This window comes from Stegodyphus dumicola, chromosome 9 (genome assembly GCF_044657685.1).
Source record: "Stegodyphus dumicola isolate Sdum_Otavi_A_Nest chromosome 9, ASM4465768v1".
In the NCBI taxonomy this organism is placed as follows: Eukaryota; Metazoa; Arthropoda; class Arachnida; order Araneae; family Eresidae; genus Stegodyphus; species Stegodyphus dumicola.
The window spans coordinates 17,264,062-17,289,586 of record NC_140776.1 but is presented as its reverse complement, the minus strand read 5'-3'; the positions used below and the strand labels follow the sequence as shown (position 1 = coordinate 17,289,586).

Below are 25,525 nucleotides of genomic sequence, written 5' to 3'. Positions count from 1 at the left end.
ACAGAATAAAGGACCATGTTTGCCAAAACAAATTGTAAAATGAATTCAATAACAATTCATTTAAAAATAACCTAATGTCTTTACAAGTGGCGCCGGAACTAAAAGATGCTGGATGATAATTCGTCACCGCCAAGATTTGGCGAGTGGGTCCCCTAATTCCTAACAGCCTTTACAGAAGTGCCTTTTTTTTTCCTTGATGTCTGTTATGTACGTACATATGTACGTATGTATGTATTTCGCAAAAACTGAACAACAAGTAGCCGTAAAACGTTGAAATTTAGTAAATGGGACTGCTATAACATGCAGGTGGAAACATTTTTTTTTTTTTTTTTTTTTTTTTTTCCTGCAATCGGCGGCACCAAACGTGTATCTATCTTTATATATATATATTCCCCTTTTGTTACCGGGTTCGATGAACTTCGATTTTTTATTGTTGTATGTTTGCAAATTGTGCAATTTTTGCTTAAAAGTGATTGAATTATGTTGTTCTTATGTTCTGCTTGCAGGTTTTATGCTTTCAATTAATATGCATGCAATAGTTGAAGAATTATCATCGATTTAAAGGTTTAGGTAGCGAGTTAAGTCTAACAAGGTCATCATTCGTTTACATTTGAAACTCTTAGTAGAAAAGTGAACTAAGTCAGCTGGTGCCTAACGTCAGTGCCTTTTCCCCAGTTGGGTCGAAAGTTAACTTTCAGTTTTATGCATCGAAAATTTGTTTTCCTGCCTATTTACCAAATTGTTTGTTTTCGAGCAAAATCTAATTTTAATTGCAAAAATTATTTTTTAAATAGTATTTTGCGTTTTAAGTTTTTCTGCATTTTAGAAAATTTAATGAAGACGTTTTGAGTTTTAATGTGTTTTTGTCTTCTCGCGAAGTGAGAACTCAATTGAAGGAATGAGAAATATACCTCTAATGGAATCCAATGATAGACGTTTAGATGAAATGCAGCAAAAAATAAGTATAATTTAATAGATTGTACAAAGAAGTCATTTGGTGCTCACATCAGATGCTTTCTAAAAGGGCAATGGCTCACGTCAATTATTTGCAAAATGACACAGAAACGAAAATAGCTGAATTTTTTTAAATAATAGTTACACAAAGTTCTTTGAATTTTTATAGCATGATTTCAAAATATTTAACACTTGTAGGAAAATTATTGAAAATTGCATTGATGTTTAGCAGTTTATTGCCAGCTACGTTGCAATAAAACAATGTATATCTATCCTTACTTTGTTTCAAGTATTTTGAAATTAAAGTCATGGCAATGAAGTGCAAAATACATCATCCTGTGCTAATCGAGGATGCATGTTAAATTAAACTAATGCATTGAAAATAAATGTAACGAACATTTATACATATTTAAATAAGTAAGAAACATGTAAGATAACTCTAAAAGACAGTTTAATATTTCCCGTTCGACCGAGCTGAATGACGAAATTCAATTTGCGTTTTTCGTGTCTAGAAAGCGCGACTTAAGATATATATTAGATTTACATACACCATAGCTCTAAAATTGGTGTTTTGACACAAAATCGGACTTTTTTAAAATTACAGACCGTTTTGTTTTTCATATTTCGATTCTACGTCTCAAATTAGCTCGTATTAAAATTTCTAAAATTTCGTGGGAAACTTAACGATTAATTTTAAAATTTATCTTGGCGAACTTTTTTCAGTTTGCGCTAAAAGCAATACACTTCTTGAAATTCTTAATTTAAGACAACTATTTTCCTTTCCTTTTCACTGCGCACTGCGTTCGGGCGCCACTGTAGAGACATTAGGATATTTTTTTTAAGCAGGAGTGATGAAAAATGAGCAAAGTCTTCGCTGGGAATCGAACCACGGACCTCTGGAATACGCGCCCAGAGTGCAGACCACTACTCTACGAAGGCATGCAAGAAGGCGGGAGAAATACCTTATATACTCCCCCTTTTAAAGCACGACTGGGGTTTTTAGAGAACCTATTCGCCAAATTCTCGGTGTGGAGAATCATCATCCATCCCCTTTTAGTTCGGGTGCCACTGTAGAGACACTAGGTTAATTGGAAGCAGGAGTGATGAAAAATGAGCAACGCCTTCGCCAGGAATCGAACTTCTGGACTTCTAGTGCAGGCCACTACACTACGAAGGCATGCTAAGAAGGCGGAAGAAATCCCTTATAAACCTACTCATGAAAGCTTTACAGAACTTGGCACTCTGGCGGAATTTGAGTCATAGAATCGAAATGTGGAAAAAAATCGGTATGTGATGTCAGGAAAAGTATGACGGTGTGAAAATACTTATGTTTAAACCATGCTATATATAAATCTAGTATTCATCCTAAGTCGCGCTTTCGAGACGTAAAATCTTCTTCAAGCGCCCTTTAGAACGGAAAATATAGAACTCTCCTCCTATTTTTTTTCTTGCGCAGAGTGTACAATAAATAATCTGCTTAAGTTAAACTGAAGATTATGGCAAGGAATTTTATATTTTTTAATAATTTCAGTTCTGTAAACGGAGCTACATTTAGAGGATATATGCTATCAAATGTGCTTTTAGAGAGTTCTAAATTCACATGACATCATCATTTGAAATTCAGCATGTAGTAAATACGGTATTCAATAAGTAATTAAAATTAATCTTACCTCGTTTCTGAATTAGCATTCAATAAAACTTTATCTTTTGACCATTCGATTGTGATAGGCTTTTCTCCAAATGCTTCACACTGGATGTTTAAAGAATTCCCTTTCGTTACTCTGTGTACTCTAAATGGAGTCTTGAAATGTGCAGCCACTAAAAAAAAGTACAGTTTTTGAAATGCATTGCAACTAATTAAATGTACACATGCAAAAAAAAAAAAAAAAAAAAAAAAAAAAAAAATGGGGGAGGGTACAGTTTCGGCCACCTGTTCTGGGTGGATTGACGAAATTAACTTACGTTTTTCATGTCTCGTAACGCAGGTTCGGATATATATTAAATTTATATATGGCATTGTTCTAACATAGTTATTTTCCACCAAATCGGCCTTTTTCTGAAATGCCATACGAATTTTCCCCCATATTCCTATTTTAAGGCTTAAATTATGCCAAACTGTCAAGTTTTTTTTTTTTTTTTTTTTAAATTGCAGGACTCGTTTTAAAAAAAAAAAAAAATAGCTTTTTATATTTTGACTCCGCAGTGGTAATTGAAATCAGTATCTATTTATTAATATATTTTTTTTGTTTATTAAACTTACTTTATTCCTTCTTTCACAGTTCGGAACTTAGGTTCAGTTTGCAGATATTTTCTAATTTATTTTTTAAACTTGTACCTTTCAGTAACTTTAATATATTTTTTGAAGAAATACTTGAATTATAACCTATATCATTTTTGCCATCATCTAGAAGTAGTAGTACAAGAAGATGTATTTCGAAGCATACCCGCAGAAAATTAGAGTTTTTATTCAAAATTTCAGAAGAGATGTGTGATTTAAATATTGGCGCTTTTTGAAATTTGGCGTCTTTGTTTCAAGTAATAATGTTGTTTACGGATCTAAAAATGGCAACTATAATTCAAAAGTATAATATAGAGAAAAATATTTGAAAGAATAATCAATGCACCTTTTTTCTGCTCGTGCACAATGAAAAGGAAAGGAAAATAGGTTATCATAAATTGAGAACTTTGCCAAGTTAATTATCCTTTGCGCAAACTGGAAAAAGCGCATCAAAATAAAATTTTGAATTTCTCACCAAATTTTACAAAATTTAATATTTTGGGTATAATTTGAGCTATAGAAGAAATTTTCACACGCACTTTCAGAAAAAGTCCGATTTTGTGTCAAAATACCTATGTTAGAGCAATTTAAGAGTTTAAAATCATTAAGAGATCCAACTATCAGTAATAAGACCCGAATTTTACCAAGTAAATCAATATATGAAAGCAAAAACGTAAGAAAAAAAGGGACATTGAGGTGAAAGAAGAAAAAAAAAATGATAAAAAAACTATGAAACAAGAAAGTAAACGAGGGAAGTAATGGTGCAAAAAAAAAAAAAAAAAAAAAAAAAAAAAAAATTATGCAAAAAAATTTTAATCTCCCCTGTCTGGAGCTTTATAACAGAACTTGTCAAGGGAAAAGTGTTTTGAAGTTCCATACTTGGTCGATTAAAAAGAGATCCAAGACAAATTTCGTTCCGAAATTTAATGAAACTTGAAACGCAAATTTAATTTATTGACACTAGTAGTTCAACACAGATTCTAATCCCAATGAATGGTTGGCAGCACGGAATGGAAATTTTCCTGTTTTTTCTTCAAGTGTAACATCAACACGGGGTAATTTCGCTTAAAAAAGTCTTCCATGAGGACATCATTTGCTCTCAGATAAATATCTCAAGCGTGTTTTGCCATACTGTAATAAATTCCGTGGAATAATTTCAACTCCTATGATGTATTTAACTTTAGATAAGAAAACAAGAAGCACACACGGTATAGTGGTTTGGAGAGCATAGCGCGGTATCGATGCACTTTAGAAATACATTTCGAGGCGAAAGACCTCTTCTGTGGTTTGGTAGTAGGGAGAAGGGGTGAGAGACCCTAGAATCACACTCCGGGTTGCTCTTCCTCAAAACTGGAGTGGAAGTAAAAATCCAACCTCTTTGAGGCTCTGGCAACCATTCTTGAATAAATTACATGGACATTACAATAGCAGACTGAAAAAAAAATTATGTTTAAAAATGGATCCGATTTTCTCTTTGTAACGTGGAAAATCAGACTAGGAAAAAACCATTTGAGGATAATTAATTCAGAAGTATAATGAGGTAAACACGAAACAAGAATAATCGAAAATGGAACGCGTTCAGAGTGATTGACTCGGAAATATTGGAAATTAGATGTATGAGATTTTTTTTGTCCATATTTAAACACAAAACCCATTCCACATTTCATCGAAAATACAATGGTATTTTCTTTCTTTGAATTTAAATGTGACTAATTTAAATATGTAAAACTTTCCCTTCTCTTTTAATTTTTTTTTTAATACCAGGCACTTGCTTGACCACTACTAAGACCAGAAGTGGTGGCTATTTTATTGTGGAGGCACCTAATAGGCGGCCAACGTTACCTCCTATGAATGGACAGACAATTTTACATCCCTGCCCTCTCCGGGAATCGAACCCAGGCCCTTTGGTATCGCAGCCAGGCCATTATACCGGCTGGGTGACCTTCTCTTTTTATTATGAAGCCTTGGAAGGAACATTATATTTGTGCTATTAAATCTTTTTTTGTAATGGATTATCAGACTCAACTGCAGTAAAGCTCCATTTGTATAACTTGAAAAAAAATTATTTGGTTTAAATTTACGTAGGATTTCGTCACCATTATAATATATTTGCGTAAGTAAAAGCACCTTTGCTGTTGATACTTAGCAATGGCTTTTAAACTGATTTCAGTTTATATACAATTTAATCAAGTTTAGGTGGCAGCGGTTTTACAAAAATCATAGACTGACTTTTTGTGAAAAATGTTATCACGAGAATGTCTTTCTATAGAATATTATTTTTATGCAAGGCTCTGATAAAGACATTATAAACTAAGAAATTAGGAAGCTAAGTAATTAAAGTTCATTAAAGCAACTAGAAAAGTGAAACATTATTCTAAGATAGAAAATAAAATAATTCAAGATTTTGTTCAACCCAAGAAGAGAAAAGAGCTTTCGAATTTTTTCTGTGAATCTGTCTTTTATTTCAAATGCGTCTCTAATTTAACAAAGATCACTAAAGTAAATTACATTTTAAAACATAACCTCACTTCTTTCCTTTTAGAAATTACTTTTCTCTCAGATTAAACATAACAATATATTTAGAAACTGCTTTTTATTTAAACATAATTCGCTTTAAATCATATTTTTTATTTTGAATGTTTATTCGCAAGAAGCATTGCAGCTCTTCGTAAATAGATTATTTTGAATTTCTATTTTCAGAGCTTAGTTTTCCAACGAAATAAACTCAAAAGCATAGAAAGATAACATATAGAAAAATAATACAATATTTATCAATTTGCAGTATGTCGCGTAAAATGTATCTTTGTTCTGGACTGTCTTCTGCACCTAAAATATAAACGAAATAATCTAATTCCACATTCTGAGTATCAAATAAATTGTTATAAGCTTGCAGACAGAATATTCAGCGAAATGTCAAGTAAAAGCGAAGTCATTTTTATGTATCCCTCTGCTTATGAATCCAATTTAAATTGAGTCGCAAGTGAAGAATAATGTGGTGAGCCGGAGTTGCAAGATAGGATAAAACGCATCAATAAATAAGAAAGAAATTTACTTTTTTTTTCTGGCAAAATACTCCCATACTTTTCTGACAAGTTTAGGCAAACGCCTGTCAGAAAGAACGTTTAAGAAAACGTCGATAACCGGGTTTAAAAGATGCCAAGTTTTCAAAAAGCGATGAAGCACAACTTTCCACGGATGAATTTTTCATGCCTGCGCCATTTTTTTTATCACGTTCTATTTATAGGAAAGATAGGAATGAAAATAAGAAGACAGATGAAGGACTGGATGCAAACTCCCGGAAGAACTGTCACTCCAGCAGTGCCTTACAATAGTGAATAAGTTCACAAAAATATGCGATTTTACTTACCGCTTTCATTCACTAGAGATTCCTCACATCTCATATGTCGCGAAAAATTCATGTCAACATGTGCCAAGGCAATCTGCGCGTTTAGTTTTTCTGCAGAAAACTGTGAAGAAGAGAAACTTAAATTGGATATTAACGAATAAAATATGAGGTGCGAAGACATGATTGAAGTTTTTCTAAATGACTTCTAACCGAAGATTGAAAAGATGACACAATCTTATTTGCGTGAAAAATTAAGCAATGTCAGGTTTTTTTAAGAAGTTAATTATAACTAAAAAATCGCCGAGTTAAGAAAATAAAATTCAGATTTATTTTGCATACTTTAATGTATCGCAAGTTTATACTTTCATTTTCTTCTCATATTTAATAATTTGCAACAAATTCCTTTAATTTAATTTATAAATTTTTTTGTGAATATGCTGGTGCTATTGCTGCAATATTAGACAACTTTATATTTGCTAAATGATTTTAAACTCGATAATTAATTAAAATTTCGCATAAAGTTTAGTCACGTATTTCACTATATTTTTGCTGTCTTATTAACTTGCTATAGTCGATTATATTCTTTTTTAATTTGCCCGCCAGCGGCAGAGCGATAAAATCTCTGAACACAAAATCTTCGGTCTGGAGCTCAAACCCCGGCGAATGGGCTGTCTGCATGGGTGCTTTCATGATTTACCCTATGTGTAACGAGTAAACAAAGCAGTTTTCTTTGGAAAATCCTCCACAAAGGCATCCCTTCCCTTCGGCAAATAAGCGTTGGACAGAAGTGCTTAGACAATCGTGAGTGCTTTGCCATTCTTCAATATAAACCCCAAAAAAACTTTAATTCATTCCGTTCTAGTATAATGTAACATCAACAATCGCGTTCTTCTATGTTTAGTATAAAATGAAAGGAAATGTATTAATAAGATAATTTGCCTTAGGAATACCAGTGAAAATACTATGAGATGCACAAAAAATTCTTCATCAATTAGTTCCTTAAAAGAATGTTTAATGTAATTCGATGTAGTTAGATATACTAATGCAAATATATTGTTTGTATGAAGTACAAGTACAATGTCCGATGTACAATGAAAGTTTGTATGATGTATGTTCGAAGTAATAATGTTATATTAATCTGCCATAATCCAACTTTTGTTAATAGGTTAATTTCTTTGTAATAATTGTATCCTGTGTCTTTGTAACTGTAAATTCAATATGTAAGTCTAGTATTAATGTAAAGCTTCTATGTAAATATCTTGTTAGGCTGGTACCCGGTGCGGGCCAACCGAGAGCCCAGCGGGTACAGTAGTGCGGTGGAGCAATACCAGTAAAAGTCATTGACGAAGTTCTGGTGCTCCGTCCACTTTTCCCTGTCCCTGTGTTTAATATCTAAAAGCTTCGATTAAAATGTCAAACTGTTACTGTTAAATTTAGTGTTTGCGCCATTTCTAATGTAAGAATAACTTTTAATTAAGAATTAAGGGTTGCAATTTTTATCTCCGTTACAGATAATTATCTAAACACTTTTGGATTTATAGATGATCATTCTAAAATGTATAGCATGCTGCCGACACGGAAGTAAGCTATCATATTAAGTAATAGTAGGCCTTTCTACATCCATCGTAAATTGCGAAAGAACATTTTTCGAAATGTGAAATGAATTTTATTTGTCTGAAGAAAGGGCGCAGTGTTCGAGCAGTGAAACGCGTTTGTATCATCGTATGTTTGTGTTTACTAGTAGTTCATTTAAAACAGACTGAAGACAGATTCTTTATGAAGGACTCTGACGTCATAAGGATGTCTGATTCTCAGCAGCTCTAAGATGATTCATCGCTAGACTAGGGAAGACCACACAGAATGTATAGCGATTGCGGAACTAATTTTATAGATGCAAACAGAGAACTGAAAGCATAGCGCTCTGACCAAAAAGCAGCTAGTTACTTAATACAAGAACAAATTTAGAGTACTTTAAATAATTTGTTCTTGTGTCCTAACTGTTTGAAGATCTGTATACTTATCTAGCAAAAATTAAAGCGTTTTTGAACTTAAAAAGTGTTTCTCCCGCCTTCTTAGAATCCTTAGTAGTGTAGCGGTCAGGACGCTGGGCGCGTATTCCAGAGGTCCGTGGTTCGAGTACCGGCGAAGGCATTGCTCATACTTCACATCTCCTGCTTCCAAATGACCTAGTGTCTCTATAAACTTAAGACCATTGGTAGAGATTTCAATTAATCCAAATTATTTTCTGCGATTACGCATAGGTATTTCCAGATAGGAATAGTCAAAGACTATTCCAGAAACAAATGTGTGTCTCCATAAACTACCATTTCGTAATCGTTAGAAACTGGTCCATCAAAAAAAAAAAAAAAAAAAAAAATGTCTGAGTCCTTTTGGAAGAAATGGGCTGCCGATTATTTAACTCTGCTTCAAATACGCACGAAGTGGCATCGTGATTGGACAAATGTTAAAATAAACGACCTGGTAATGATTAAAGAACACCACATAGCACCTTTAAAATGAAGCCTGGACCGTATTACTAAAGTTTCCCAAAGTACTGATAACAGAGCCCGTATTGTGGAATTAATGACTGAGATGATAAACTCAAAGGACCCATTAATATCTGTGTCTCTTACCTGCGGAATGTTAAATATTGTGAACATTTACAAATTTTATATATAACCTTATAATCATTGACATTCATTCCGAATACTTCAGATTTTAATGTCGATTTTATAATTAAGTTATGTAATTTTTTTGTATCCCTCTGATGTTATTTTAGACTCTTAGTATTATTCTCATTTAAGTGTATGAATTTTTCTTTTGTAGACGTTATGTATTTGCTAAGAATAATGTTAGCTATTAATACTGCAGTGCTCATTACTGCATATTATGTAAGTTTTGTCTGTTAGTATTTGTAATTGTTTCCAGTGTAATATTTTGTATTTCTTGTAGTTATTTGTAATCATTAATTTTGTTAGACATAATTTGATATCCTGAACTGTTATCCAAGTGTACCACCAACTACGTGTAGAATCCAATGAACCAGGTGTAGAATAATTTTGATTTAGGAACGTAGGTGTGGATGCAGAATGTTGAAACATTGTGTAACGAGGTGTGTGTAACGCTCGTATTGTGTATTATTGTGTTTATATTTAATTAAAGTGCTATATTTTAAGTTTATTATAATCTTAGGTTTATTATAGTTAATAGTTAATTAAAGTCTTAAGTTGATAATTAATTAAAGCTAAAATGTATAGCTAATTAACTTCTTATCATCCCGAAGAGTTTCCCTAGAGTTTTAAAAAGATTGAAAAAATAATTAAAAAAAAAAAAAATCTGAAATGTTTCAGATTTTAAATTACGTCCAAAGGGGCGTTTTTTTAACGTTTTGAGTGTTACCTTTATTTATTAAATATCATGTTCTTTGCACTTAAACCATAAAATTCAGTTCAAGAGCAATATCGCAAAATAATGTTAAATTAAGCATATCTTTTAGAATTTCCGATATACACAGTCTCGCGAGCTGGAGATAAAAGTATTTTTTTTCTATATAACGTTGCCATTTCTCGCTTTTAAAGCATTGAGTTTGTAAATCAAAAATTCGTTAAAGTTTTACAAAATATAAAATCTATAATAAAACAAATTCCAAATTTGGGATTTCAGATGCCCATATTCGCAGTAGGATTTCGTCATTCAAAATTCGATGGCTCTATGTACCATTGTTTTATCACAATGCGAGAAATAGACAATCATTTACGCAGATTTTTCATTATTTAATTTCTTCAAATATAATGCAGGACTCTAACATTTTGTGGCAACAGTTTGAAAAGTGAACCGACGTTTATGAGTCCGACGCAAAATCGCAAAACGAAAACAATAGTCCTTCAGGGACAAAGCCCCTTTGAACTAAAAATTAAAACTATAAATATATTAGGATTAAAAAACCTAAAGTTTCATTTTAGTATCTGAAACAAATTTAAGATAATCACTTACGACAAGCCTACCAGAAGTAATCCCCTAAAACTAAAGGATACGCAATGTAAAACTTATATTTTAAATGAACTGTTTAAAACAAGGGATCCTTATGGTAGAAAAATTGCTTTGGTGTTGTTCCATTGTAAACCGACGCAAATGGATTTATGCACTTATTTGATACAGAATAGACTTAAATAGTCAAGCTGCAGATTTGTATTTATTTCAGTGGAACACTTCTACGAAAAGCTTATCAGCAATACTTCGCTCAGATGATGATAGTTTCTATTTTGTCAAAAGTAACATTCGGGAATTAAAAATAATAACACATTCAAGAGATTTCTCTTGAAGATGTAAAATCTATTTGTTTATCTTCTAATGTGATAACTGAAGTGCGTGTAAAGCTACACAGAAGAGTAAAAAAACCCTTTTTCAACTCTTTAAATTTAATGCGTCGACTGGACGCTAACACATTACGCCTCACTAGGTCGATAGCTCGAATATCAAGAATTAAACTAAAAATCTGAAGATATTAACAAGTAGTAGATTTACTGTACAGTGCTCAGATAATCTTGTTATCTAAAACCGTGTCAAAAATCTAGTGTTATCTAGTAAAAGCAATAGCTGTTATTCCACGTTAACCAGCAATAACTGCAGAAACAAAAGCTTACGCTACAGAGATACAGCGCTTGCACAAAATCTCTAACTTTCCCCTCTAAAACTCAGTATTTAAATCTTTTCTCCTCATGGTAAAATTTACATTACTTCACGCGCTCTACCAAATTTAAATATTCTGGCATTGACAATTAGAGGAATGAAGGCTTATAGAAAAGAAAATATAACTTAAACTTAAATTGGTTATTTAAAATAAATATATATCGCTACAACGTATTAAGAAAGGTTACATAGAATGCTATAAATAACTATTAGCTTGTAGTTAGAGATCCTTACCTGAAAGGTTTTCGACTCCAGCAACAATGTTGTGACAAAATTCTTCATTTAACATCAACAATTTATTTGGGATATACAGGTTTTTTAATTATCTAATGAAATCGATAAAGCATCTGTTTTTCATAGTTACTAATTTTGAGAGAATTCCTTCACTAGCGAATTTTAATTTACACTTGAGAAAGCGAATTTTAATTTACACAGCCTTACAGTGAAGGTTCTCTTCTACTGAGACTCCCAATTTTTTACATACGACATACTAAGACTTATAAAATACGTTTATCTATGAAAACATGTGCATGTATTTGATTATAGCAAAGCCTCGAGGGCTATCTGCCTAAAGGGAGGGATACCTTCGTGGAGGACTCTAAGGGAAACTGGCTCGTGTACACGTTACACATGGGGAAAACCACAAAAACGCCCATCCAGCCAGCCCGTTCGCTGGATTCGAACCTCGGACAGAACTACCAGTGTTCAACGACTTTACTGGTTGGCCTCTATGAAAATAATATGACAAATAAGATAATGATTAAAAAATAGAACTGTAAATGACAAGGTTTCAGATTTCGTGATTCAATGTTATATTTCGAATGCATATCAGTTAAGGAGATATTTTTAAGCAAAGTTCGGTTAAGGCAAATTTATAAAAGGGCTAGATTACTAATCTTTTCTAGAATATAAAATAATTTTGATTTTGATGAATTCATATTTTCATTCTGAGAAATTAAGTTAAAAGAGTAGTTGAGAAATTAAGTTAAAATTTCGTTTCACAAAATATTATACTTCGTTAATATAAAAAGTAAAGTTTAATATCATTTTTCCTGGTAACACCTATATATGATTAGGGAAGTGATAAATTAAAATTACATGGGCAATTTTTTCTCAAACATGTACTATTTACATTAACTCCGAATTTACCTTATTTCCAAATTTTTGTCTACATCTAATTAGAAATTTCTTTATTATTATATTCATGTTGTTTTGATATTATGTTTCCTAACGCCTTATAAAATTCATATTTTGCAATATTTTCTTTTAACAATTAAATATTTAATATACGTACGCAAAGGTCTTTTTCCAAAACAAATGTGTTGAAAAAGAAAAAAAATATTAGGTATTTTTAAACTAATAAATCATTCATTAATCACCAAAGTCATTTTTCTCTCCATTTATCCTCAAAACACTGGGAATTTTCTTACTGAAAACATTTTTCTCTGTTAAACAGAAAACATTTTCCCTCGTTTCCTTTTTGTTCGCTTTGAATGATTGCTAAAATGTTTCACAAGTTTAAAATAGGTTCATCCATTTTTATAATTGCTTATCAAATATATTGTTTTCTTTACCTCCGCAACTTTCCTGAATACGCCCTACTCGTAAAAAATCGTATTTTTAACTGAGAGTTGAATCAATTTGAATTTCGCTATCACACCGTCAATTATAAAACCGAGTAATTTCGGAACTTCGCCATCGCACAGAATTGCGGCCGAATTGATAATGAAATAAAACTCCGCTTTAAGAATTATACGAATGGTAATTATCAAACGTGGAACGCAACTTTCCAAAAACTCCATGAAGATAACATAATTTGCCCCATTAACATTTTTTTTTCTGTTACCCATTTGTACCGCGATGCTTCACCCAGTTTTAATTACATTTCCTCGTACCCGTGTTATGCCCTATCTGATGGCAAAGACATTTCAAGGGTAGAGCTTTACCCTAATGACTATTTGATGGAATTGTAACCCAAATGATTAGGTCGTTAACATTAAAGATCGAGAGGTATTTTTAAAGAATTTTTTTTTTTTAAGTTTCTTCTTTTAGTTGAGACTATCTTTCCTTGAATGCTCTCCACAAAGAAATCAGAGGAGATTAATTAGTTTCGATCGTTTCTTGAATTTAGAGTGTTTCATTCTTCTTTGTGAAGATATTTTTTCCTGGATTTCTTCAAAATGAAATTGTGCTTCCCGCCCTCCCCGATTTTTTTTTTTTTTTTTTTTTTTTTTTTTTTTTTTTTTTTTACCTTATGAAGGCAGTATTGCGGTTTAAGTTAAATACTCTTTTTTCTAGATGATTGCTCAACAAAAATACAAACTGAGTAATTTAAAAGTGCTTTATGCCAAAATATTTCTTCCTCAGACAAAAATGAGTTGAGTGTTTTTCTGATTCAGAGTAAAGAGATACGGTTTAATTTAGTATATATAATTCCTCCTAGGATGAAACATGCGGTTAATTATGATACATCTTCGTTTAGCCAGTTGGTAGTTAATAGTTTAATTCCTTAAGTTCAAAGCAAGTATTAGTATTATAATTAATGTTGTTTTTAAAACAAGTAAACATAGGGAATGAAATGATCAATCCTGTGATTATATTACCATTCTGTGTCAGTGTTTTTACTTCCTTGCGAGAAGTAAAGGAAGTATTGTAATTACGAAATTACATGTCAACGAAAATATCCAATTTGATCACTCTCGAATCTATCTGAATAATGTTTTTGCGGGACATCTATACATAAGAACAGAAGAAACGACTACTTTTTTAATGCATTCTAAAAATAGATTTAAAATGGATTCAGAAGAGCAGTTTTCGTGATTTCTGTACCAAAGTATGTATGTATCTCGCATAACTCAAACGAGAAGCCGTAAAGAGTCAAAATTTAGCATATCCGGACTGCTATAAACATATACAGTGGTGGCCAAAATTGTGGACACTTTTGGAAATTTTTATGTTTTTGAACTTTGTATGCTTATAGAAAACGTTACGTTTCACAAAATGCAAACTTTTATATATCATTTTAAAGAGAATTTATTACTGAATTCAATACAAAACACAAAGTTCAATTATTTGGAATACAAAAAAAGTTAAACGATAATAGTTATCGATATACATTAGATAGTGATGATTGCAGTGAGTTATCAGTACTTAGTAGGGTACCCTTTATTTTTGATTACAGCTTCACATCGACGTTTCGTTGAGCTGACAAGAGTTTTAAGCTCTTCTTTCGTTATTGCATGCCAGGAAACAATTATAGCCTCAATTAGTTCCCTTCTATTTGATGGGCGCCTCATTCGGACAAGAGGTTTCAAACGGTGCCACAAATTTTCGATAGGATTGAGGTCAGGACTGTTTCCTGGCCATGACAACAATTTTATGCTCTTTGTACGAAACCACTCTTTCGGTATTTTGGCCGTGTGGCAAGGAGCAGAATCCTGCTGAAAACTAAACGAAGCATTGTTGGAAAAGAGATCTCTGATGGAAGGTAGAAGTTTTGGTTCTAGAATAGTGTCAATGTATTTTCTGGCATTCAGTGTCCCATCGATGACATGAAGGCGACCAATACCATCTGCTGACATGCATGACCAAATCATAACACTAACTGGGTTCTTCACAGTTGCTTGAATGCAGTCAGGATGTAGGTCTTCTCCAATTCTACGTCTTACATATTTTTGCCCATCACTACCGATTAACGATATCTTAGTTTCATCACTCCATATAACTTGTGACCACTGATCATGTGTCCAATTAATGTGTTCCTTTGCCCACTGTAATCTTTTTTTTTTTCGTTGCTGAAAATTAAGATAAGGCTTTTTTCGTCCTCTAAGTCCAACATTTGTTAATCTTCTCCTGATTGTTCTTGAACTGACGGAAACACCAGCATCATTCAGATCACTTCTGATGGCCGCTGATGACATTTTTCTATCTTGGAGACATAGTATTTTTATTCTTCTGTCATCTATAGATGTGTTGCACCTTTTTCTGCCTTTTCCTTCTTTGTTTTTTTATTGAATTTTTCTCCTGATATTGTAAACAAAACTTTCGGACTCCAGATGTAGTCACTGAACCACCCACCTGCCTTGCAATTTCAGCATAGGAAAGACCACTTTCTCGCAACACAATAATTTTTACATCTCTATCTAGGTGTCCAATCCACTCTTTTATTTGATGTCATTGCTTCTTGACTAAAAAATTTTGACAAAAATTCCTACTTGTAATTGCAGTTTACAAGAAACAGGTCCTCCTTCTACAGAACAAAGCAAAATAATGAATTGTGTCAAGTGTAAACATGATGTCAACTTCTACACTGGCATTTACTAACATTTGATTGGTTCTCAGAACAAGAACAGTGATTGGCCAGGAAAGCTAGACATTACAAACCACTTCATAACTGTGTTTTTTATTTATATTAAAGTACATATAACTTTTTTTGTATTGCAAATAATTGAATTTTGTGTTTTGTATTGAATTCAGTAATAAATTCTCTTTAAAATGATATATACAAGTTTGCATTTTGCGAAACGTAACATTTTCTATAAGCATACAAAGTTCAAAAACATAAAAAATTTCCAAAAGTGTCCACAATTTTGGCCACCACTGTATAGCTGCGCACCTCCATTTCTCGTTGAAATCAACCGCAAAGGCGTGTATACATATGTTACGGAACGTCCAGCTGCGGTAAGATAGCTTCCTCGCAAGGGGGGTTTAGAGTTGCCTGAAAATGGCAAGGGAAGGCCGGGTTGCCATATTTGGCAAGAAATCGCCAATTGGGTGACAAAATTGGCGATATGCCATGGACGGATGGAGAACATTCTGTATTATCATCACACCTGTAACCTTTAACGTGCTAATCCAGCACTACTTTATTTTAGATTTTAATTTGATTTATTCTACGTTTCTGTTTCACCGCAAGTTGACGTTGCCATTGTAAAGCACGAAGGTAGTGCCTTTTTATTAATTATTTGAATTAAATAAAGGGTTACTTTCACCTTTCTTCCGTGCTAGCAAATTATTCACCCTTGTACGAGAATTCGTCAGGTTCATTGTAGGATCTAATTTAGTTCATGTGGAATAACAGATCTTACAATTCCAAATCCACGCACCCATACGTAAGAAAATCGCAACAAAATATGTATATCAGCATCACCAGACGTATATATATATATATATTGCCACACTGTTTCCCGCTCGATTAGTTTAGAATTTATTCCGATGTGTTGGTAAATTAACAGTATCTGAAACTTCCCAGAATTTTCAGTTCGTTCTTGAATTTCAGATTTTAGCTACTTGTAAGAATTAAAATAAAGTTCATAGACGTTCATGTAAGCCAATGGTGAAAAACTCAAGTTGCATGCGAACCGAATGGGCATTTCGTAAGCATAATCGATCTGATTTGGGCTGGCCAATTTTCTTGCCTTTTCTTTTTTACTTCCTTGTATGAAGTAAAGACAATATTGTAATCGCGAACAATTTCGGGTATTATATTTCAACAGCTCTCGAAAAAATTTAAGCGGTATTTTTTCGTGACATCTGCAAGTACGGACAAAATAAACAACTGTTTTCGCCAAAACGTATTGTAAAATTGATTCAGAAGAGATTTTTTCCTCGATGTCTGTACGTACGTTTGTATGTATCTCGATAATTCAAGATGGACTAGCCATAGAGCGTAAAATTTGGTATATGGGATCGGTTACAGCCGAAAACATCGCGGCAAAAACATCGCAGACGAAAACGTCGCGGAGAAAACAACGCAAGGCGAAAATGTCATGCTACAAAACATCGTGGGAGAAAACATCGCAACGAGAAAACATCGCAATCCTAAAACATCGTGGTACAAAACATCGTCGTCGAAAATAAAGCGGTTCAAAAACTTCGCAGTTTAAAAACATCGTCGTCGAAAATATCGTGATAAAAAAATAAAGTATCTACAAATCATCGCATGACGATAACATCGCAGATATGCTTTTTTCAGACATGCTTTTCGGAGACATTCTTTAATAACTGTAAATGGATATTCCCATGATGATTTGTGAGCGCAAGATGGAAAGAAGGATAATTTTTACTTTCATATTTTTTATTAACTAATAAATTTTTGCTGAGAAAATAAGAAGGAAACTTAAGCATAGAAAATTAATGCAACTTATGGCACTTAATGGAATTTTAAACAGACATAGTTAACTAACAAAGGCCATTAATAAATAATTTTTGTAATGCTTTTACTGGTAATTTTTCATGAAGAGTATAAGCTATAAGTTGCATTTAATTATTTATGCTTAAATTTCTTTCTTACTTTTTCAGCAAAAATTTATTAGTTATTTAAAAAATGTGAAAGTAAAAATTATCCTTCTTTACATCTTGCGCTCACAAATCATTATGGGAATATCCATTTCCAATTATTAAAACCAGAAAAAAGAATGTCTGCGATGTTATCGTCATGCGATCATTTGTAGTTTTTATTTTTTACCACGATATTTTCAACGACGATGTTTTTAAACTGCGAAGTTTTTGAACCGCTTTATTTTCGACGACGATGTTTTGTACCACGATGTTTTAGAACTGCGATGTTTTCTCTTTGCGATGTTTTCTCCCACGATGTTTTGTAGCACGACGTTTTCTCCTTGCGTTGTTTTCTCCGCGACGTTTTCGTCCGCGATGTTATCGGCGGACACCATGGGATCGCTATAACATGCTGTTGTGCACTTCTCTATTTCGTTGCAATCGGCAGCACCAAACGTATGCAAATATATATATTGCCACTCCGTAACCTAGCTGATTGATTCCATGTTTTTTATGCTTAGATACTGGTAAATTGTGCGTTTTTTGCTTTGAAAGTGATTGAATTACATTGTTTTTATGTTCGGGTCAGGTTTCTGTGCCTTTATTTAATCTTATGCAATAATTATAGACTTATTAAGACTTTAAATTTTTAACTGCCACTAAGCTTAACGCTATTTGTTTACATTTGAAATTCTTTTTTGAACAGTAAATTAAGTCAGTTGGTGCTCTAATTTCAGTGCCCTTTTCCCCAGTGTGACCAAAAATTAACTTTCAATTTTGGGCACTGAAAATTTTGTATCCCTACCCGCTGACCGAACTGCTTGTTATTTCCGTGGAAGCTCTAATTTTAATTGTAATAATATTTCAACTGTATTTAGATTCTTAGGTTTTTCTGTGTTTTACAATTTTTAACGAACATTGTGTTTTTATGCATTTGTGTCTTGCCGTGAAGTGAGAACTGACTCTAGTGATTTAGAAATATATATCTAATGAAATTCGAGGAAATAAGTTTAAATGAAGTGAATTAAAAATATTTATAACTAAATAAGCCGTACAAGGAAGTCTAGCGGTGTCCATATCAGACGATTTATTAGCTAGGCATTCCATTAGCCAATCTTTTCAAGAACGATTAAGTTATACAACTTGTATAACATTTCGTATGATAATATCTTAATTAGTACAATGTCCAATGCGAGAATTTTGAGAAGTTAACACATGACAATCACAACTGAACAGTTTACAAAATTTTAATTCAACTGCCAAAACGTATGAACAAAATTTTCTGTAACGATTTCATACAGAATATAAACTGACTTCCTTTTCCTCTCTAACAACCAATAGCATAGTTAAAAAGCTAAACCCAACACCTGCATTGAATTCATTTCCTTCGGTTTGAGTTAGGATTCGATTTACCTTGTAAATCGCAAGTATTTTTACATAGCTTAGGATATTACGATAAATGTTTATTTTTCATTGCAATAAATTATTTCAGCTTATGTTTTAAATTAAAACTAGATGTCGTATTTTGGCCTTCATCCTCTGGTCACCACCATGATAATTAGTAAATTATTTAATAATAGAACATTACACTTAGTACATTTAGTATTTAATAATAATTACATTACATTTAATAATAGAACATTACACTTAGTACATTTAGTATTTAATAATAATTACATTACATTTAATAATAGTACATTACATCTACATGCTGTGCTCGTTGTTTTTTTTTTAATTATTTTCAAGCAAAAAATTAAATATTTTTGCTTTTTGCTACTGTGAATTAAAATAATTAGCAACAAAGAATATTTGAAAATATTTAAGATTCGTAAAACTATGCAATGTAACTACCATGTTACAAATTTAATATTTATGAAGCATAACCTAGCCCATTCCGAGTTAATTACTTATGAATGTTCGAAGCTAGACAGTTATATAACATTCCATAATTTTAGTATTTATTTAATTTTTAAATAATCAATTTCAAAGACAAAATTTTAACATTCATTCAAACATACAATTTTGCAAGAGCATAATATTCCTTATATTATTTATTATTTCCTTATTTCATGTGCATTTTATGTTACTTAAAAACAAATTCTATTAATTTATAAACATTCACTTGCGTATATGTAACATCTAGTTTATATTTCTACCTAATAGTCGCATTTGATATTATAATATTCAAAACAATTATAATTATCGATATAAAATGTAATTAAAAATTTTTAATATTCTACATGCTGTGCTTGTTGTAAATTTATATTCAATCTTAAATACTTTCATTTTATGTAGCATATTTTATCACTCAAAATGTAGGTTATATTCACTCAAGTAATGAGTTAATAAGAGTAGCAATAAATTCAAGTAATGAGTTAATAAGAGTAGTAATAAACTCAATGATTTAATAATTGTTTAGTAATAAAAACTCGAGTAATGAGTTAATAAGTTACAATAAGTTTTATGATTTGTTAAACATGAACTCAGTCATAAAGAACATAAATAATTTAAATATGTTCCGAATCTAAGCATTGAATACAAAATATTAAAATTTGCGAAATTTACATCTCAAATACGATAGGAAAATTAACACATTTAAAACTACACTACTTCACACTAAAGAAAATGTAGTGCACATTTCTTGCGCAGTAAAGTAACTTAAAATATCTTCTTAAGAAACAGCAATCTGCAGAAACGATATATTTAAGAATATGCGAGGTCACTGTCGAAACCAGACAAGTCCATTACAAAATCAGAAGTAATTACATGCTAGGATTCGCAACAGTTAGCTCTTCTGACTAACGAGAAACGGACGTCAGCTTAAATGTTCACTTACCGTGAACGGACAACTTGACAACAGTGCTTAGATCAGCTCCAACACCATTTGCTGCTTCACAAAGATAGTGACCTCTGTCCTCTTCTGTGAGGTCCTTAATGCTCAGGGAGCCATTCTCTAAGGTCTGAATGTGGTAATTGCTGATAATGGACTTAAAGTTGCGGGTGGCTGAAGTGTCGCCTGCTTGAATGCAAAATAAAAGTACTTTTAAAAATAGTCCATAATAGTCACTAATTTTAAAGAATAAAAGTTGAAATTTATAACATAATTAGAAATATGTAAAATTTGCATTGTTTGGAATTAAAAATTTCTGAATGCACTAAAAGGCACTGAATAACCATCGCAAACTATTTTCTGTCGTAAATTTACATGAAATCAGAACAAAAGTTCATAACTAAACATACTTTTGCAAGTAAATCTTGACTTTGTATTACAATAGGTATACCCATTTTGAGATATTTAATGCACTTCAGTTACCAATGAAATCGAACCAGCTGCGGCCTTTGAAATCCGCGTTTCAGCAGAAATATTTCAGCTGCATAATTTCAAAAGTCAGTTGGTTTTTAAGATAAACTGAAAATCAATCTTTTCAAATAATAAGTTCAGATTTACCACTGCCAAAAAATACTTGTGCAAAAATCTTTCGGAAAAATATAACAGTTTTCCAATATTATTTTTTCGACACATACTATGTAGTATAGTATGTTTAGTACTATATTGTACTACACACACTATGTAGTGCAGTATGTGTCCACATAGTATGACACATACTACGTCAAATACTATGTAGTACTATATAGTACTACATTTTGGCATAATAATTACAACTACACATTTGGCAGGTCTCTGAGCATTTAGCTTATGAGGAGCTTATTTAGGAAAATGAATAATGCATTTTGATTAAAATATTTTAGCGAAAAGAAAATTTCTCTTGAGGTTATTCTCATCATTAATAAACCTGATTGTCATTCAAAGTCATTGTAAGCTAAAGATATACTATATTGGATATAAGTAGGCTTTTATATCCTAAATACTAAATGTGGTGATTTTAAACTAACTGCATTTATTAGATTAAAGAAAAATTGCAATATGATTTCAACGCCATAAATCATCAATTTTTCAAAGGAACTGTAGCTGATTAATATACTAAGCAAAAACTTTAATACAAATTGTCAATATACGTAAGCCGTTCAGTGTGTTATTTTAGTAGTGTTTCAGATCTGAGCAGGGTTCGTCAGTAGCCAAAATAAGCCATTGTTTTTTTTTTTCGACGACAATAATAAATAAATAATTGACGATGAATAAATAAATAATTGACCATAATAAAAATAAATAAATAAGTGATTGACAATTATAAATTAATACATTTCGAAGTTTCGACATTTTGATGTTTATCTTAACCAATTGTCAAGATTCTTTGAGATCGATTTTTTTTTTAATTTTGTATTTTTTTCCTCCTTTTTGCATGCCTTCGTGGTATAACGGTTAGCACACTCGGCGCGGATTCGACAGGCTGAGGTTCGAGTCCTGGCGAGGGCATTGACCATTTTTCATCTCTCCTGTTTTAAAATATCCTGATGACTCTACAGTTGCGCACAAACTAAAGGTGGTGTATGATGATTCTTCACTACCAGAATTGGACGACTAGATCCCCTAATCCCCAAATATTTTCTCCCTCCTTCCAGCATGCCTTCGTGGTGTAAAGGTTAGCACAGTCGGCGCGTATTCGAGAAGTCGAGTTTCGAGTCTCGACGCGGGCATTGCTAAATTTTTATCTTTTCTGCTTTAAAATAACCTAATGACTCTACGATAAAATAGTTAAGTAAAACCGCAAAACTTACTTTTTTAAAGATATTTAAAACACTTTAAAGTCTAAGTTTAGAAATTTTACTTCACAGTCCATTGTTTAAAGGATGCAGAAAAAGTAACAAAAAAAGAAAATAATTCTTCTGCATGCAAAGTTCATGTTTGCTTCAGAAATCCTATCTCATCGTTACTTACTTAAATATATAAACTAATAATTATAAAGAAATCTTTTGAGTTAGAAATCCATCCTTGCCAGTCATTGAACAGTTTTTTGAAATGCTGCTAAATTCAATAAATCTTCCAGAAATTCTGAAATACGTATAAAATTATATATGAATTGCTGAATATATTCAGCAATTAATTTTATGAATTCCAGTGCTTTATGAATTCCAGTGCCTTTTTCCACAATTTGTATGCAAAATGGTATCAGCAGGTGATGATACAGAAATAAGAATCACATTAAGATTACAGAAACCTATAAACATCTACATTTCATCATCAAACAAAAAATACGAATTTTTGAATCACTAACTTTGCTTTGCTGATGATCATTGCATTTTAATAGCGCAAATGAACAGATAATAGCTAAAGTATACATAATTATTGAAAATGTTGCATGAATAAATGTCTCGAAAACTTTGCATAAACAAACTGCACTGGCACTTAATTAATAGAAATATTTTGGATAAAGATAAGAGTATGGCTATACAGCATAGCGTTCAGCTCAAGATGCACTTCTTCGTTTATGTGATACAGTAAAGCAATGTAAATGGAAAACTACGTCACAATTTGGGGTTTTCTAGATATAAAAGAGGCTTTCGATAACGCTTGTTGGCCATATACAATTAAATATAAATCAATTATTCGTTGATTCCATGGACAAAGGCCGACATTTAAAGGGGAATAATTTTTCCTTTAAAATCCGCAACAATTATAAGGAGTGATCGTGTTACGTCTTCTTCGTATATTTAAAAATTTTAGACTTTATTTCCCAGAGAATAATTGAAAATATAAAAGGAATAATTAAATTTAAATAGCAGTGATAATGCTATGTATTTTTTTTCTTTTATGCTTTATTTATATCTGATTTGCACACACACACATACACTCATATACAGAGAATGAGATGCAGATGCAGATATACAGCTATATTTTGCATTTCTACTTAATGCACTGATACGTTATCTTTGAATCTTAGATATGAACACAATTATAAATGGTATAAACAATCAAGTACTCAATCAACAAAAAATATCATATGATTTTTTCGCCCTTTAAATTCATGAATCTGAAAGTCATGTAAAATATAAATATGCAAATCAGTTTGTAGAGTTCAGTGGACTCCCTTTTTTGTGAAAACTGGAATAGTACTTACACAAGAAAAGGGTTAAAAGTACCCTTTATTAACTCTTTAAAATTTACAATGCGTCATCTCGACGCTAACAAACTACGCCTCTGCTTGGACGGTAACTGAAATAACATAACGAAATTAAAAGCTTGAAAATATGAACAAGTGATTGAACTAAACTACAGGGCTCAGCTAGATCCCGTTTCTAAACCCCCTCGTCAAAACTAGTGGCAGTAAGTAAACGCGATTTAAGCCAAGTGAACCAGCAATAAGCAAAGGTTTGAACAGCAGAATTGGCGGCTCTAGCCTAACTCTCCCTCTTTCCTACTGAAACTCGGTTTTTTAACTCTTCCTTCAAAGAGGAATTTGCATTCCTTCACGCGCGCTATCAAATTTAAATTGGCATTGACAATTAGGGGAATGAAGGGTTATAGGAAACTAAAACTTTAACTTGTTAGTTAAAATAAATATAAATCCCTACAGTTGCTATATATACGTAAAGTGTGCTTAATAATCCTAATTGTGCTAGTTTATTACTTTACTAAGGATGATATATTCATATAAATAATAGACAAGCTTCCATATACAGTTGTTTGGAATCGCATTAGTTGCACTTATAAATAATATGCTATCGCGTTTTGAAAGGTAACTTACAGATCCCATTCTGTTTTCATAATTCACGGCCTTCAGATGACATTGTTTTATGATTTTCTTTTTCCGTTGCAGAAAATTTTGTCTTGACAAGTTTAATTTTATACATAGAAAATAGACGATTCTTCTATGTGAAAATGGTTTTCACTTATACAGTAAATACAGACCAAGGAAAGAGAAAAAAAAAAAAAAGAAATGAGGGGGGGGGGGAAAAGCCTTTTCCTGCATTATATATGTGTGTGTGTGTGTGTATGCTTCTCTCCTGTTTAATCATGTCTTTCTCCCAAATGGTAAAAGTTTCTTATCTCTTCTTCTGCGTAATCTCTGTCCAGAAGGTCCACTTCTCATCTTCGCAAGATGAAGGGCTACTTAGAAATTCGATATGAAAGCAGTGTCACGCTTCAGTCTTCCGTAAACATGTCAGTGGTGACCTTTTGACCCCTAGCCCGTATTCTTTGTTTGCCACCAGAAAAACCTCCATTGTGTCTCGAAGTCTTGAATTATTAAAGCTTTTAGATATCACATTAGCTCGTTTATCATGTCATGCACGTTTTGTTAAAGTGGTTCTTCGCGTGCAGTTTTTTACCCCCTACCCTTCCTTCTTCTCGCAACATCCCACCTTAGATTCCATTTTCTTCGTTTTAACGGAGTGAGCTTTATCGAGCTTCAGGCGGGAAATGTGCATTATTATTACGTTGCGGTAATTTATCATCGTCTTGAGTTTTGTGGATTATTTATTGAATTTAGGTATTAAGCTAAAGTCCCTTCACAAAAGCTTCGCTAAAGCCAAGGTTTCGGAAATGGATCCAGTTAGTTTAAGTGCTTTTGAGCGTTCATGCAGCAACCCTTTAAGTGAACGGTTTTTAAATCCTACCGCTGGGATCTAGTTAATATGACGCTGCGCAGCCCTGCTTTATGGAATGATAGATGAGACAAGAAGTGCATCATACCGTTTGTATCAAAGATGAGGAAGAAGCGCTGGCTACAATCGCATAACTGCCTGCTTTTAAGCGAAAATTTAAGTTAAATTTTACTAGCTACCACACACTTTTCTTACGAGCTACTGAGATTGATTTACAGTGTATTAAATTGGATTAAGGAAGGAAAACAACTTTATGGAACGCTGCCAAATTTCAAGAAAGTAGAAAGGAACTGTGGTTAGCGGATCTGATGTTATAATAGGCACTGACGAATCTTTATGCAATGGTTACAGTTTTTTCTTTCATTTCCATATAATCTGAGTTACTAAGATGTGTTTGATAAATTCTTGCTCCGGGAGTCTGATTTTTAGATCCTGATAACAATGCTCTCATATCTAACGAACGAAAGCATTTTCGT

At 32.4% G+C, this 25,525-nt stretch overlaps 1 protein-coding gene across 3 annotated transcripts in view; it reads right to left on the bottom strand.

Annotated features, from left to right (window-relative positions):
* Positions 1-25,525, bottom strand: part of LOC118193355 (cell adhesion molecule Dscam1-like) — a 978,906-nt gene that overhangs the window by 307,617 nt on the left and 645,764 nt on the right. For 2 of the 3 annotated variants that reach the window (XM_085823255.1, XM_085823257.1), the window contains exons 11-12: positions 20,383-20,565; positions 2,625-2,772 (exon numbers count right to left, since the gene is read on the bottom strand). In XM_085823255.1, the coding sequence (XP_085679381.1) occupies positions 2,625-2,772; positions 20,383-20,565 (331 nt within the window). The remainder of the gene's footprint in view (positions 1-2,624; positions 2,773-20,382; positions 20,566-25,525) is intronic. The other variant, XM_085823256.1, reaches the window with a different exon arrangement.